At 38.7% G+C, this 17,306-nt stretch overlaps 1 protein-coding gene across 2 annotated transcripts in view; it reads left to right on the top strand.

The window, feature by feature from the left end:
- Positions 1 to 17,306, top strand: part of DCAF5 (DDB1 and CUL4 associated factor 5) — a 93,441-nt gene that overhangs the window by 38,433 nt on the left and 37,702 nt on the right. For both annotated transcript variants that reach the window (XM_070797759.1, XM_019969112.2), the window contains exon 6: positions 12,374 to 12,587. In XM_070797759.1, the coding sequence (XP_070653860.1) occupies positions 12,374 to 12,587 (214 nt within the window). The remainder of the gene's footprint in view (positions 1 to 12,373; positions 12,588 to 17,306) is intronic.

Raw genomic sequence — 17,306 nt, 5'->3', positions numbered from 1 at the left:
TTGTGGAAGCATGTTCCACTTCATAGCCTCCCTTTTAATACTTCCCAACTCCTCTTACCCAGGGGGAGGTGACACCAGTCCCCTAAATCAAGTAGACATTTTTACTTTAAAATCAAGTCTTGACTCTTTTTCTTTTAAAAAAACTTTTTATGTTTAAAAATTCTCTCTCTCACACACACACACTGAGAAATAGTAAAATAAATGCCATTGCACCTAGCACCCAGCTTCGATAATTAACCCATGGACAATCTTACTTCATTTATTCTTCCACTGAGATGATTCCATTTCCATGTAACTTTGTATTATTTCCTCTGTAAATACTTTATTATGTATCTCTGAAAGATATTCTTTTTTAAAAATTGAGATAAAATTCACATGATATAAAATTAACTCTTTTAAATAGTTAAAATTAGCTATTTTAAAGTGAAAACTTTAGTGGCATTTAGTTCATTCACAGTGTTGTGCAACTACCACCTCTGTCTAGTTCCGAAGCGTTTTTATCATTCCAAAATAAAACCCACACCCATGAAGCAGCTACTCCCCAGAATACTTCGCCCCTAGTTTTTGGCCACCACCAATCTGCTTTCTGTATCTATGGCTGTGACCTTTAGTCTGCCTCTTTTACTTAGCATAAACTTTTTGAGATTCATCCACATTGTAGCATGTATCAGTACAGTATTTCATTCCTCTTTATGGCTGAATAATTTTCTGTTGTATGGATGTATATACCATATTTTGTTTATCCACCTACTGATGGACATTCGAGTCTTTTCTACCTTTTGGCTATTCTGAGTAGTGCTACTATTAAGATTTATGAGTAAGTATTTGTTTGAGTACCTGTTTTTGGTTCTTTGGGTTCCATCCCTAAGAGTGTAGTTGCTGGATCATATGGTGAGCCTATGTTAAGCTTTTTGAGGAACTGCCATAACTGCCATATTACTTTCCATGAAAAGATAATTCTTTTAAAAATCATAATATTATCACACCTAAAAAATTAGTAATAATTCCTTAATACCATTGCATATTTAGTGTTTACATTTCCTTAATTGCCTCCTAAATGTTACAGTTGGTTCTTATGGATCAAGATTTGAATAAGGTCTGTACCAAGCAATTAGTTGATATGGTTTCTAAGTTTTTGGATACTCCTACTTTTCATTTTTTTCTTTTGTAACTTATTCGTTAAAGAAACTGGATTATTTATTTTACCAGATTTCTCACATTTTAGATTATACAGGAGGCCCTTTGTATCCTTGGGTTCTATATCTGTGGGGTTCCTGGATCCAGTCCCCCATAGATGCCAAGGGGCAGCTGTACTGATTGCATGTTTATACCATCATTTAGCATGTTCCCTCTTATCTCAGTTTTTTTCATAAATTGGTATTGGGTCTAGGGACTGAAACAGTTTTAGGCTTGATTCTTTTTGGTGGGGGTTACAAAAATATTTCATAGGTAGTGTTGTATATATCCATAAGGAAGCCAAAAATGTCTGGTTTTGTCTTTTGTTTTAAAACACATTGACTGACTTCTCAGTTCAGCTTTTTAAAATACAAGTAACGCTGGTGAAGATGTGGAGAAACTGAATCACTCATACATTGTGAGTAGGAATGTAAAATAGTACAAAATATCTAGAAAATGTTTTGGTAGTTCCTTTATAAATTAAAAATGAACTTATTATCTGACCCAGCAGTTGCACTCTTGGGTGTTTATCCAAGAGAGAGGAAGACTTATTTTCATATAGCAGCTTGTACATGAATGTTCATAGCAGCTTCATTCATAATACCCAAAGCTGGAAACTACCCATATGTTTTTCAATCTGTAAGTAGTTTAAAAAAATAATAAGAAAACTGTAGTGCATTTATGCCATAGAATACTACTTGGCAATAAAAAACAAGAAACTGAAGGGTTGATACGTGCAACAATTTGGATAAACCTTAAGTGAACTATGCTACATAAAAAAGCCGATCTCAAAAGGATACATACTGCATGCTTCCGTTTATATAACGTTCATGAGCTAATGTAACATTCATGAGATGGAGAACAAATTAGTCATTGCCAGGTGTTAGGGTTTAGTGGTAAAAGGGGTGGATGTGGCTATAAAAGGAAGTCTTGTGGTGATGGTACACATAAGTATTGTGGTGACTACTTGAAGTTATACACGTGATACAATTGCATAGAGCAACACACACACAAATGAGTGCATGTATAGCTGACAAAATCTGAATAAGCTCTATAGATTGTACCAATGTAAATTTCCTGGTTTTGATATCATACTAGTCATGCAAGGTGGTAACACTGGGAGAGTCTGGGTAAAGGGTTCAAAGAACCTTCTTGATTTTCTGTATATAGTATCCTGTTATTAGCAAACAGTGACTGTGTTACTTTTTCCTTTCCAATTTGGGTTCCCTTTTATTTCTTTTTGTTTTCTGATTGCTGTGGCTAGGTCTTCAAAACTATGCTGCATAAAAGTGGCAAGAGTGGCCATTCTTGTTTTGTTCCTGATCTTAGAGGAAATAACTTTGAACTTTTCACTGTTGAGTATGATATTAGCTGTACGTTTGTCATATATGGCCTCTATTATGTTGAGATATGTTCGCTTTACACCCACTTCTGGAGAGTTTTATTATAAACTGTTGTTGAGTTTTGTCAGAAGCTTCTTCTGCATCTCTGTTGAGATGATCATATGATTTTTATTCTTTGCAAACTCTTTTTATAAGAAAATTTCTTTGCAAATTCCTCTGAGAATGACTGTCACTCTGTCATGTCTGCCTCTGTGACCCCATGGACTGTAGCCTGCCAGGTTCCTCTGTCCATGGAATTCTTCAGGCAAGAATACAGGAGTGAGTTGCCATTCCCTTCTCCAGGGGATCTTCCCAGCCAGATTCTTTCATCTGAGCCACCAGGGAACCCTAGATTCCTCTGAATCTATAATTATTTCAAAACAAAATGTTAAATGTAAGTAATACATAATAGCATTCTCCTTTTAAAACTATGAATAAGGCTAAAATTCCTCTTGACTACTTCCAATCCTGGTCTCCTGCCCTCTTTCCTGAGGGTAATGAATGTTTGTATATGCTTCCAGAACTTTTTCTTTGATTTTATATGCTTATACATGTACCTGTAGAAAATACATGATTTTTGTTTCTATATGGAGGTATGTTTTTCACACGGATGATGTACTGCTATGCAGTTATTCTACAACTTGACTATTTCACCCATCAGTATGTTTTGGGAATTTATCCATGTATTAACATATCCAGATTTATCTTGTTTCTTTTGCCAGTTAAGAACTTGAGTCATCTCTCTCTCTCTCTGTGAAGAGTCAGCTTAGATTTTTCTTCTAGGAAGTCTTTTGTGACTGCTCCTCTCCTGTGTTCCCAGTGGAGGGATAGATATTCTCGCTATGTTTTGCACAGCACATATTCCCCTTATTACAACATTGTTCATATTATAGAAGGAAACTGCTGGCTTTCTTGTCCTTCATTAATTCTTGAGGATGTCTTTTCCATCTTATTTCATCTTTAAATCCATGTGCTTAGCATAGTATCTAGAATAGTTAGGTTTTCAATAAATGGTTATTCAGTAAAGGCATGCATATATGAGTTATATATATATGAGTTACTGAACTACAGGGAAGGATCTGAGGTGAATTACTTAGATGAATCCTTCTGGCCTTGATGTATTGTCATCTGATGCTGTTCTTTTTGCTGGGTGGAATAATTCATCTCCACCACGTAGTCAGTGAAATCTTGTTGAACCAAGAAGCAGAAAACAACTTGTTGGCCCTATTTCTGCTTCTTATTTTTTGTATGTCAGGGCCAGGTCATATAAACATTTAGGACCTAGGTCTCCTCCAGTTTGAGATGAAAATAATGTTACCTTCACTGTCCACCTTATAGGGTGATTGTAAGGGTTAGTTGATACAATGTATATGTAAACATTTTGGAAATTAAATTTAATGAAAAACGTGTTGCTTCTTCAAGGGTATCTGTTGTGATCTGATTCTTTTAAGAATCACTGAAGAATCGGTGAATTCTTCATAGTTTGAACTTTTTATTTTGTGATCTTAGGTTTGATCATTTGTACTTTATCTGTTGTGAGTCACGTATTTTAGACAGGGATATCTTGGTATACTCTGAATAATCTTGGCTTCATTTATCCATGAATATACCCGTGTATGGAAGACTTTCCAGGAACCTTGCTAATGTTTCTGGATTCTACATAAAATACTTTGAATTTGTTTTTTATTCCAGTAATACACTTTGCCGTTTATTTATAGGTACCTGGAAAGTGGGATGGTGTATCTGCAAAGAGAAACCAAACTAAGTATAGTTTCAGATCTAACTTGGTACTGTGTCCAGTGCTAACCAAGGTGGGGCATGTTTATTACTTAAAATCCTTTCAAAGGAGGGATATTATTTGCCTTCATTGAGAAGGATGGTGAGGGACACTGGTAGTTTTAGAGTCCTTTGCAAATTTTTAACTGTCTTTTAAAGAATTTAGAACAATGGCTTAATTTCAGATTTGCATCTGCACCAGAATCCTGTAGGGCAGCATATTATCTGAAATTTCAGTTAAGCTCTTTAAATTCTGCTCTCTCATACTTCCCTCAAAGCTATCTTCTATGGTCCCTTAATTAAAGAAGGAGTATGTTTGAGATGACATTTTAGAATAAGGTATTTTCTTCTGGTTACAGAAGTGTATGTTCATTGTAGGAAAACTTAGAAAATAAAGTGAAAGGTATAAAAATAAATTAACTAAATGCTATAGTTTGATTGACATATCTTCTTATTGTTCTCAGTATATCCATCAAACTAAATGTTTATCACTATCTAATTTTAGATATGATTGGGTAGGGCATGTGTTCAAAGCCTATAGAATTCACTGTCTACTTTCTGAAAAGGGGTAAATGAATTTTCTTTTTTTTTTTTAGTTTGTAATTGACTTCCTAAAGTTTGACTATTAATTTTCCTTTTGAACTTTTATCCTACAAATACCAGAAACTTGCTTTAAAGTACAAGATACAATTAAGATACGTGTTTACCTGTTAAACTATTCCTTCTTGTTGACTACTTATTAGCAGGTACATAAATTTGACTGATTTAAAGGATGCGTGGTGGTGTCAGTGCAGAGAATACCTGAGTGGTCACTGGCAAATTATTTTACGTTCTGGTCCACAGTTCTTTGCTGTAATAGAAAACTTTGACTTAGATGTTCTCCAAGCCTCCTGCTGTTTCTTTGATTTTTCTCCTGCTCTGTTGCTTCCCTCTCAAGATTAGGTTTTGTGAGCAGACAAATGTCAGGAGCCAGGTAAAACCTTTGTGGAGCCTTTTTTTTAAATGTTGTAAAGTCAGAGTATTTCAGATTGCTGCTCATGATCCATTAGATCATGCAGCATCTATTTATTGAATGCTGGTACATGTCTGGCACTGTTTAAGCACTTGGAATGCATAGGAAGTGGTATACAAGGTGATAGTGTAGTGGGAAAGGACAAATAAGAAACAAAATAAATGGTATGTAAGATGGTGATTCATTAGTAGAAACTAAACAGGCAAGTGAGACAGGGAGCATTGGGGAAGTTTCATTTTTGCATTGGGTATCAGAACAGACTAATTGAGGAGGATATTTGAGTAAAGAAGTAAATGAATGAACCATGTTCATATCTGGGGAGAAACATTCCCTCAGAATTTGCAAGTACAAAGACCCTGAAGCAGATGTTTGATGTGTTCTAAGGAGGCATCATGTGGTTGAAGTAGGGTAAGGGAAAAAGAGTGCCAGGAGGTAGAGTCAGACATGAGGGATTGGCGGGGAGAGGTGTCTAGGATCTCTGTTGGGATTATAAAGAGTTTGAGTTTTAACCTGGTTGAAATCCACTGGCAAACGAATGGTACAGTCTGACTCATGGTTCAGCATCCCTCTGGCTGTCATATTCAGAATGAACTGAAGCATGGGCCAAGAGTAGAGGCATGAAGACAAGATAGGAAACTCTTTCAGTAATCCATAGGGCCATGGAATTGATTTAGGTGGTCACAAGTATTTATTAACTACAAAATGGAATATCAGTGCACTGCTCACATTAGATGGCAAGTTGTTTAATGAATTTATACTAAATAAACGTGGGTGTACTGGAATACAGTATAAAATAAGCTTATTATAAAGGGTTACTATAAAAACGTTTGGAAACCATTATCTTAAGGCATTTATATTTTTGCCAGCTAGAACTGACTTTGGTTTTTGGACACTCTCAGTAAGCGGCTCCTATATGAAACAGGCTGTCTTCCTATAATCACGTCTCATCAGTCAGCACTTTGGCCTTCCCATTGCATTCCTCTCTTCCTCTTTTCCACTGTTTGCATAAGTGTTCTCGTAGAAGGGATCAAATTGTGCTTTTTATTTTCAAACCCTCTTCTGCTTAGCATTTTTTCTAGGCTTTGCCTCTTTCCCCTTTAACAGCCCTCTGGCTTTGTGGCCTAGTTCTCTGACAGTCAGCACACCCACCTAGTTTCTTCTTCTGCCATCAGGGACTGCCTGTTTACCTGCCTGTATTCCCACCCACTCCTTCTGCACCCTTACGTTGCTGTAGCAACTGCCATCTCAGTCTCCCGCCTTCCTCTGACTTTTTTCTTCCTCCTACCAACCTGTATTCATTAAACTCTCCCTCCAGCTTTCTACACTGTGAGGTCAGGGCTGATGCTTTGTAACATCTGTCAGAAGGTAGAGCCATTAATATCTTAGGATGAAGATTAAATGACTGCTTATAAAACCCTTCTCTGTTTTCCACAGCTTGCAGTAAAGCGGGATTTTTTGAATAAGCAAATCATCTGATGAACTGATATGACTGAATGCTGAGTCCCTAATTCTACAGAAAAATCACAAGTGTCCTAGGACAAATCTGTTCTGGCACTGCCTTTTAATTCGTTTTGAGATCTTGTATAGCGTTGAGATCTTGGTTGGTTATATGTGGCTTTTGGGATCCCCTGAGCCAAAGACAAAAACATGGGCTGTAGATCACTTCAGCTCTGGGTGTGATGCCCCTGTTCTGGAAGGTGGTGATTAGAGGCTCTGCAGTACCTGAAAGCCCAGGTTCTTCCCCTTCCAACTTGCATAAAAGAAATGGTTAAGGAAGATGTGCTAGGGATTTCCCTGACAGTCCAGTGGTTGGGACTCAGTACTTTTACTACTGTGGCCCCAGATTCAGTCCTTGGTTGGGGAAGTTAGATCCTGCAGGCACGTGTGCAGCACAATCATTTTTAAAAATAAATAAATAAAATTTTAAAAAGGAAGATGTGAGGGGTGTGTGTATATATTATGTATATGTATATATGATGTGTATATATAGTGGGATACTATATAGCCACGAAAAGGAATGAAATAGTGCCATTTGCAGCAATATGGACAGACCCAGAGATTATCATACTAAGTAAATCAGAAAGACAAGTACCATATGATATGACTTACATGTGGAATCTTACAAAACAGACTCACAGACATAGAAAACAGACTTAGATGCCAAAGGGGAAAGGGAGTAGGGGAGGGATAAATTAGGAGTCTGGGATTAGCAGATACAAACTGCTCTATATAAAATAGATAAACAGCAAGGTCCTGCTGCTGAGCACAGGGAACTATATCCAGTATCCTATAATAAATTATGATGGAAAAGAATATACACACACACACACACACATATATGTAACTGAATCACTTTGCTGTACACCAGAAACTAACACAATGTTGTAAATCAACTAGACTTCAATTTAAAAAAAGAAAGAAGGCTCCCCTGGTGACTCAGTGGTGGAAGGTCCACCTGCCATTGCAAGAGGCACCGGTTTATCTCTGATCTGGGAACATCCCAAGTGCTGTGGAGCAACTAAGCCTGTGCACCACAACTGCTGAGCCTGCCGTAGAGCCCAGGAGCTGCGGCTGTTGAGCTCACATGCCCTAGAGCCTGTGTTCCGCAACGAGAAGCCGATGCACTGCGACTAGGGGGTGGCCCCCGTTTACCACAACTAAAGAAAAGCCCACACAGCAGTGAAGACCCAACACAGCCAAAAATAAATAAATAAAATTATTTTTTAAAGTGTATTTTTTTTAAAAAAGAAAAAGTTTATGGGATTACCAAGATCTTGAATATACTTGAACGGAACTGATACAGGCTGTAACTTTTTGAACTTGTTCACTTTTTACTTAATTCCATTAACAAATCCTCTAGGATTTGTCATGTTCTCTGTGTTGTGTTATAGGAAGTACAAAATGCCACCTGTATTCCTTATAGGTCATCCTGTCCTAAAGCAGAAACAGAAGGGGAGAGATTTTTTCCTACCTATGAGACGTTGAATTTTCCTCTCTGGTTGACTGGCACCAGCTCTGATGTCTGTGATTTGGAATAGCAGTGCCTTGACTCCAGCCGTTTCACAGGTGTTAGGAAACTTTCACATAGTAACTCCGAGGAAATGCATGCCAGTGGGCTTTAGAAAATCTTGTTGGCACTATTTGATGAATTACTTAGTCATAAATTTATGGAAGTCTAGCTTCATGCAGCCAGATCTTGGAATGTTTACGAGTGCTTTATCTTGTGCTAAATGTGATACTCCCAGTCACTTTTTCTGGAAACAGCCTTGGTTTATTTCTCTTCTGTTCCAAGACTTTAACCTTGGCCAAAGACTTTTTGTAAATGTTCTTTTTATCCTGCCAAAGCAATAAAGAAATCCAATTGACTATTTCTGAGGGGCCAAAACACCAAAAAAGCAAAAAAAAGAAAACAGAGGAGCACACTAATGAGGAGTATTTTCCTGATGCTCTGAGGTTCTCTTGCTTTTTGTCCTGGGCCTTTTACATGCTAACCCTTGGATCACCTCCTTCCCATTCTTGTTGCATTTTGTTACACATTCTTGGTTGAAGATAGGTCGAAAGTGAAAGTGTTGGTCACTCAGTCATGTCTCACTCTTTGCAACCCCATGGACTGTAGCCTCCCAGGCTCCTCTGTCCATGGAATTCTCCAGGCAAGAATACTGAAGTGGGTTGCCATTCCCTTTTCCAGGGGATCGTCCCAACCTAGGGATCAAACCCAGGTCGCCTGCATTGTAGGCAGATTCTTCATTCTCTGAGACACCACCAAACAAACCCCTTCATTCACACCAATGTGTGAAGATAAGCCAGGAATTGATTTTTGCTTTCCTTTTTCTTATAGGGATATTTTGATTTGAATTCATTTCAACTTGTTGCTACTCCCTTCAAGATAGCACTCATCTCATTTGGGTGTGTAATGGTAGCCACTTCTCTGGAGGAGTGGAGACACTGTCAAATTTGAGGCATTCTTTTATATAGGTACCGTCAGTTCTCCAAAGGGTAAACAAGAAACTTCTCCTTCAGGGCATGTGTTGAGGGCAGGAAAAAAGCATTTCAGGCATTGTGGGTAGAGTGGAACTCTGATCTTAAAAGGAATTGGAGTCCTTTCTCCTGTTAGGCATTGGGCTGTAAAAAAAAGTGCCATATTGGGTAGTTGGCTTTTCATTTAGCTTCTAGTAATCTGCTTTCTCTCCACCTTATTTTCACACTCACCCTAAATTCTAAAATGGAACCATGTTTTTCAAAGAGTGGTTTGGAAGTCACATGCATCGTAATTAATTAAGGTTGCTCGTTAAATTCAAATTCCTGGGCCCACTTCTCAGATTGAATTAGACTATCTGCACCTGAGAATCTACATTTGAGAAAAAGTACCAGATGATTTATCATGCATCTTACACTTGGAATCATAAACAACAGGATCTTTGACATTGTATCTTGACTTTGAGAGAAAACTACTGCTAAGCCTTTTCTTCTGATGAACTAGATCATTCTTATCATTCTCAATAGGGAGGAGCCAGCAGCAGAACCCCTGCTGAGAAATTATAGTTAATGTAGCTCACTTTCTGAATTTCAAGTGTCAGTCTATCCCTCTGAAAGGATTCTTGCCCCCAAACATAAAGTATTTAGTTTTAGTAACTGCTGCTACAGTTTTGTTTGTTGTTGTTTTTGTAGCTGTCCTCTTAAACATTTAGGAGCAAGATTCCTATGTACCTACCGTCTCTGTGTGAGAGATAGGAGTCCCCTGCCCAGAAGCTAAGGGAAAAGTTCGTGACTCTTGTGGAACCCACAAACAGACCCCTGCAGAGTGGTGGACATAGGAACTTGGGTGGGAATGGGATGGGCCTAGATATCTGCCTGTCCTGCAGGTCTGACTGGAATCTGCAGAGGAAGTTGCTATTAACGGATGCAAAGGGCTTTTGCCAGCGGCCCCAGCTTTCCCGTCAGGGCTGCCTCAGCTGATGCAAACCCCTGCTGCTGTGGCTGGTGGGGTTGGCCAAGTTTCTTTTTGTTGAGTTTGTTTCCACCCCCAACAGATGCCGGTTTATCTGCACACTCTAGGCTGATCTCGAGTTTGAAAGGCTCTCATTGTTTTGGAGCTTAGTGTTTAGGAAACACCGCGTGCCTGTGGCAGCTAGGACACCCTGTAAAGGAAATACCTGGACTCAGTAGCCCTGTCATTCATTCCCTGTATGTGTGTGCGTGTGGCCAGTGTTAGGACGTTTTAAGAACATCAGTCTGTAGGAAGTATTTCTTGGGGCCTACAGCAAGACTAGGCTTCTTCTCCGTGATGTTTGGAGTTCTAGGGACCATTTTTTCTAAGCCACTTCTCTCTTTCCTTCCATTTCACACTTAACAGGATTAAAGTCTGCTTGCCCAAGCCTTGTTTTCACACATAACTGAGGTACTAGAGTTCTTCCCTAGGCAGGTGAAAAGACTGCCTTGGGGGACAAAGGACTGACTGGCTAGCGGTGGTGCAGAATGTTTTTATGACCAGGACAGGTTGGCAAATTCCTTTGGACTATGGTCCAGGGACTCCTTTCTTTCCTTTTTTTTTTTTTTTTTAATAGTAATCTCTGTAATTTGTATAGCACTTAGTCAGTTACAAAGTTTTATATCACATACCATTTTATTATATCTGTATAATGAAATAAATTTAATTGTATATAAATAATGTATTAAAGAGTCTTCAAAACCAAAGTTAATATCAGAGTTTCAGAGAAAAGGTGACTACTTGGATTTATGTTTAATAAAACAGCATGTTGAAAAAACTAAAATTGTGAATAAAATTATGTCAAATGGTCAAACATGCTAATACTAATAAATTTCAAATAAATCTTCCAGGCTCTAATTTAGATGTCTCAAGGCCCTTTCCAATGCTGATTCCCTAAATGTATAAACTTTTTTTCTTAAACTACTAGACTCTCTTTGCAAGATCACAATGTCTTTTGAAACAGAGTGAGTTAATAGCACTAATGTGGCCCTCATTTCTGTAGCATTTCCAATGCACATGATCAGTGTACGTAATCTCACTTTCTTACCAGTAATTTGGTTATGCATGGACAATGAATAGTCATGTCTCTATAATGAAACAGTGTCCAGGTAGTCAAGGAGACTGACTACTAGAAAGATAAGTTACCTAGTACTGTTTAATTGTTAATGTTCATGGTCATCCTAGTTAACTGTAAAATTGAAAGTATCTTTTCAATCATCATAATAAATAATTTTGACCCATACCATCTGACTTTTTAAAAATGTTATGAACATTATGAAGCTACAGAAGAATAATGGGTGAATCAGAATATACCAGTCTCTAGTAGAAGCTGGATAAATGGAATTATATATATTAGTCAAAGTATATTTTAAAGCTAAATATAAACTCATTGGGAATTATAAAGGGAAGCAAGTCATCCTGCTTTTCTAATTGTTGTAACTGCTGGCTCTGTATTTAATTTTAAATTTTTCTTTAATATTTATTCTTGAGTTATGCCATATGGAATATAAAAATTCTCTGAACAGATTGGAAATTAAAAAATAAGTGCATAAGCAATAAAGTCATTATTATTTTTAAAAATCCAGAATAAACTAGAGTATCGTGTTTTTCTGGCTGATGGTTTCTGTGTCTCTAATTCAAAAGACAGATATATTTCTTAAATACCATCCATGATGGTCAGTTAGGGTGGACACCACTGACTTCTCAGGGTCTTGACAAGGAACTGTTTGCTTCTGTAGCTCAGGTAAATAAAAGAACTAATCATCTTAATATGTCTTTTCATTCCTATAAACTTAGTGGTAATTCAACTTTTGGAGATTGAAGAAAGGAACCGCCAAGTTAAATAACTTGCTTTAATGTAATCAAGGAGTCATCTCTGTCCTTTTTATTACCTTCTAGCCCACTGCGTGGAAACATCTTTCTGCCAGAATTCAGATGTGCAAGCCTGACAGGAGGTCCTGGTTATGAAATGCAGTGTTTTTTTTGCAGATTCTCATCCTGCCTGCCTTATGCTTGATCCATGTGCTCTCTGCCTTCCAGTTCTCTCCTGCGGTATGGGGGCAACCTATCCCTCCAAAGTGCCATGAGTGTGCGATTCAACAGCAATGGGACCCAGCTCCTGGCTCTGAGGCGTCGCCTGCCCCCTGTGCTCTATGACATCCACTCCCGCCTGCCTGTGTTCCAGTTTGACAATCAGGGTTATTTCAACTCTTGCACCATGAAAAGCTGCTGTTTTGCTGGAGATCGTGACCAGGTACGTGCCTTCTGCCTCCTGCATCCCACATTCAGGCTTTGCTCTCAGATTGTTCTTTCTGGACTGGTCTTTATTTCTCTTTAGCCATGTCAGGTAGAAACAGTTGAAGGGAAACAGTAAGTGTCTGGAGACATTCCAGCTTAATAGTGAGTTTCTTCATCAGAGTTGCCTTTGGATAATATGAGGTACACACCATAAACCACAATATAGTTCTGAGCAACCTACATCTGCCAAGTTTGTGAACAGATTTTTAAGATTCTAAGAATGTGTCATATCAGAAGAGAGGAGGAAGTCCATAGAAAATTAGCCTGCCAAAAAGGACACCTTTTTTTTTTTTTGGTATCAGTGAAACACTGTGGGTACCAGCTAAGAGACATACATCCTGAATGGCCCTTTTGGGTGGCATCTTTTTCTTGGATGAAATGGGCTGTGCAACTTTGAGAGGAAGCCAGATGCTGACTCTCTTCCTTTATATTGCCAGCACCACAACTGGGAAGGAGAACCAAAGCTGTGAAGTTTCCTGCCTTTTCACAGTCTTACTGGGAGTCGAAATACTGATGTTGCCTTAGAGCTGGCAGTTTAAAAACATACCAATACCTTGTCAATCTTGGCCATAGAAGTGCTGAAGTGAGTGTCAGTGAATGGACCAGTTGGACTGGTCTAGTAACCAAGTTTTAGCAAAGACAAATATAAAGGAAGATTGATCAAATAATGTTTTTTTTTCTTCTTCTTCTGAAACACAACAAATCTTATTGCTGTTGCACATCTAGATTGGAAAAAGAAACTTTAGTTTCTTGCTAATTCTTTGTGTTCTCTTGGATCCATCAGCTATGTCAGATTTTTACATGTAATTCTCACATGCTCTATGCCACTGCTTTAAAGTTGTTTGTGGGCAAGGGGCATAAAAGAAATAGTTATTTGAGAACTTGTGACGATCCTATTTTTTTGAAAGCAGTAGCTAGGATTTTTCTCCCTAGCTGAGGTTGCTGGAGGCTCTCCAACATCATAGCTTAAGGATTAGCATATGTAGTAGGAACACAATAAAGCTTTTTAATTAGAGTTGCTTGTTAAAGAAGCTGAGAATATCTTCTAAGTTGCGCAGACTAGGGATTTCCCCTTTTGCAAATAGAGAATATATGTCTAAATTCAGAATTTATATTCGAGTCAGGGCCTACTTAGCTGCGATCCTCACTTAAAACCACTAGGTGGCCTCAGTTATATAAGTGATAAATTTCCCTTGAGAGACCACAATTCTTTATAGACTTGGTTTTTATTAGGCAGTTTGTTTCTTGGGCGGAAAGAAGCAGTTTCTAGAGATGAACTGACTCTTGATAGAAGAGGTAGCTTTCTGCTCTGCAGATGGTTGATTTAGTTTCATTTAGCTGTGGAAATGACAACCAAGCGCCTCCTCCCTCTCTCTCTACCTTTCTTCCTTGCTTTTGTTGATTTTCCATCTTCCGTCAACCTCTTATGCATGTGAATTTTATTTCATTGAGCAATAAAGAGCAGGCAGTACTTCATGAAGTGGTTTATTAGGTTTTATTACCGGAGACACAGGGCCTGAGGAAAAGAAGAAAAGAGGTGAAGGGGAATGGATGCTGTGTTTTCTGTCGGTTCCTGTGTTAGCAGCCGGAACCTGTCTGCATGGAGTCCTTGAAAGTTGGAGAACAAAGGCTTCTAACTGAGATATAAGAGCACCTAGGCCATGATTTCTCCAGCTTGGCGCTGTCCACACTTTGGTCAGATAATTCTTCATTGTGAGGGGCTGTCCTGTGCATTCTAGGATAGTTGGCAGTATTCCTGGCCTCTCCCCACTAGATGCCAGTGTCATCTCTCCCAGCTTTCCCAAAACAACCAAAAATGTCTCCAGACATTGCCGGTTTATCTCCTGGGTGGAGAATTGCCCCAGGTGAGAACTTTTGCCCTAAGTTACAGTTATGAGATACGTAGGGACAAGTGGGCTTCCCTGATAGCTTAGTTGGTAAAGAATCTGCCTGCAATGCAGGAGACACCGGTTCAATTCCTGGGTCAAGTACATAGTCAGAACCACATGAGTTATTTTGTAGTGATCCTGGTTATCTACATTGACAGGATGTGGTGCTTTTTGCCTTTCAGGTTATATATAATGATTAAAAACATGGGAAGGCTTTTGATTTTCTCTATTCAGATTTGACGGTTATGTACGTCTTATGAGAAGAGTCTGGGTAATGTATCCTTTCTGACAAACTAGACTGTTTTTTGGATGGGCTAAGTGGTTTGCCATGGATAAAGGAGGGTGGGAAGTCACTGAGTCTTAACTTCAGATCCATTTCAGAGTTAAAGTCTGTTTAGATTCCCCATAGAGATTATCAGAGTATATAACCTAGGGAATGAGATGTACAGAGATTTATGTGTGGCTGTTTTCTTCACCCCTTAGGGACTAAGAAATGTTAGCTAATTCATCATTATCTTGTCTCCAGTGCCTGGTGTACTGAGAGCACAATAAATATTTGTTGAAGTGAATCTTAAGTATTTTAGTCAGTATGTGGTTTTTAGCTTTCTGGGCCTAAGGCTTGTCTAACTGTAAGTCAGGACTGATAATACCTGTTTTCGTGCTCAACTTCCAGGAGCTTTAGGAGGATGATTAAATAATGGATTTTCAGTGAAACTAATCAGCTGAGCTTATACTTCTAAGTGTTACACAGGAGGCCAAAATTATTGTCTCATTTCTGAAACATGTCTCTCAAAGGTGATTTATGGGCTCTGCCTTTACACACTTTGGGCTGAAGCAGCGACTGCCATAGTTACTGTATGATCTGTAAGACTGATTCTCTTTGACTAGTTCGAACAGGATCTTTTTAGCTGCTTTCAAATTCCAAAGCCTACTCTTTCCTTATATCAGGTCTTTACATTTGATCTTGTTCTTGTATACTTTGAGAACGCCCACAGCCTGAAGCTCTGTGCTCTGCAACTCTTCATTTAGTCATAGGCTGGGTAAGTAACCATCCCAGAGAGGAATCTGAGAATTTCCATAATAGGAATGAACATGGTCAGGAAAGGCAGTGAGTGACTTATCTATCTGAGACAGTCTTCTGGCTTTTCATTACAATGAGATTATGCAGTCCACCCAAATCAAAACATTATGCAAGAGAGTCTGTATTTCTTATTAGACTATCCTAGGTTCACTAGGTAATTCATTAGGCCCAGAATGAAACTAACATTTCAAGATCTTGGACTTGGAATAAAGTGTAAAACTGAATAGTGTTTTGTGTCTTCTGCATGCTCATTGCCACCATTGTGGATCAGTAATAATTATAGAGCTTTTAGAGATTTTGTTCAATCCCTAGGAGGGCCTTTTACAGATGAGAAAACAGGCTTAGAGAGTTAAGTTAAAACAAGTTAAGACATACAGGTTTGAGTAGGGCTAGACCCAGATTTTTGAGCTCTCAATAGAGGCTCCTTTTCGTTGTATAGAAGGTCACAATTTAATGCCAACAGAAGCAAGGCAAGCAGCAAAGATGAATGAGTTGGGCTAGAAGTAAGCAGTAGTGAGTGGTGGGGACTATAGCCACGACTTAGATTTACCCTACCTAAATCTAAGTGCATGCCATGTAAATGAAGCTTTGACTCAGCTTCAGCCTATTGTGGCCAAGAGGGCCTTTGGTTTTTTTCAAGAGAAACCAGAAATAAAGATTTGTTATGTGACATTTCTGTCCTTTATTGTGCCCATCTTTGCATGAAATGTTTCCCTTGGTATCTCTAATTTTCTTGAAGAGATCTTTAGTCTTTCCCATTCTGTTGTTTTCCTCTATTTCTTTGCATTGATCACTGAAAAAGGCTTTCTTATCTCTCCTTGCTATTCTTTGGAACTCTGCGTTCAAATGGGTATATCTTTCCTTTTCTGTCTAGTCAAAGCTCTGGTTTTTCCAGTAGTCATGTATGGATGTGAGAGTTGGGCTATAAAGAAAGTTGAGTGCTGAAGAATTGATGCTTTTGAACTGTGGTGTTGGAGAGTCCCTTGGACTCCAAGCAGATCCAACCAGTCCATCTTGAAGGAAATCAGTCCTGAATATTCACTGAAAGGACTGACGCTGAAGCTGAACTCCAATATTTTGACCACCTGATGTGAAGAACTGACTCATGGGGAAAGACCCTGATGCTGGGAAAGATTGAAGGCGGGAGGAGAAGGTGACAACAGAGGATGAGATGGTTGGATGGCATCACTGACTCAACGGACATGAGTTGGAGTAAACTCCTGGAGTTAGTGATAGATAGGGCGGTCTGGCGTGCTGCAATCCATGGGATCTCAGAGTCGGACACGACTGAGTGACTGAACTGACTGACTAACTGATAATGAAGTTTCTTGAATTTTAAGTATTGCAGCAAATTCATACTTCATTGTATGAATTAAATGAACAGGTGCATCTGTTCTGTTCTAGAGCCACAAGTTTCAAACCTCTGCTTCAGCAGGAAAACATCCATTTTTCCTGTTTCCTACTGAACCTGTCCTAACTTCATGCCCTTTCCCCCTTCCATCTTATAAAATAAGAAGACAGATATTTACTGAGCATCTACTGTGTGCCACATGCTGTGGTAGACACATTTACATGACTGCCAGTTTGTATCCTCTTTGAGACTTTGATTCAAAGCCTTGTATACACTCTGTCACCCCCACTTTTGGCTATAGATACACAGTTTATTTATTGATACATATAATAATAATAATAATATAGGGCTTCT

This window comes from Bos indicus, chromosome 10, assembly GCF_029378745.1.
Source record: "Bos indicus isolate NIAB-ARS_2022 breed Sahiwal x Tharparkar chromosome 10, NIAB-ARS_B.indTharparkar_mat_pri_1.0, whole genome shotgun sequence".
NCBI classification, from domain to species: domain Eukaryota; kingdom Metazoa; phylum Chordata; class Mammalia; order Artiodactyla; family Bovidae; genus Bos; species Bos indicus.
Note: the sequence above shows the minus strand (reverse complement) of the source record. Positions and strands in the feature narration are given on the sequence as shown.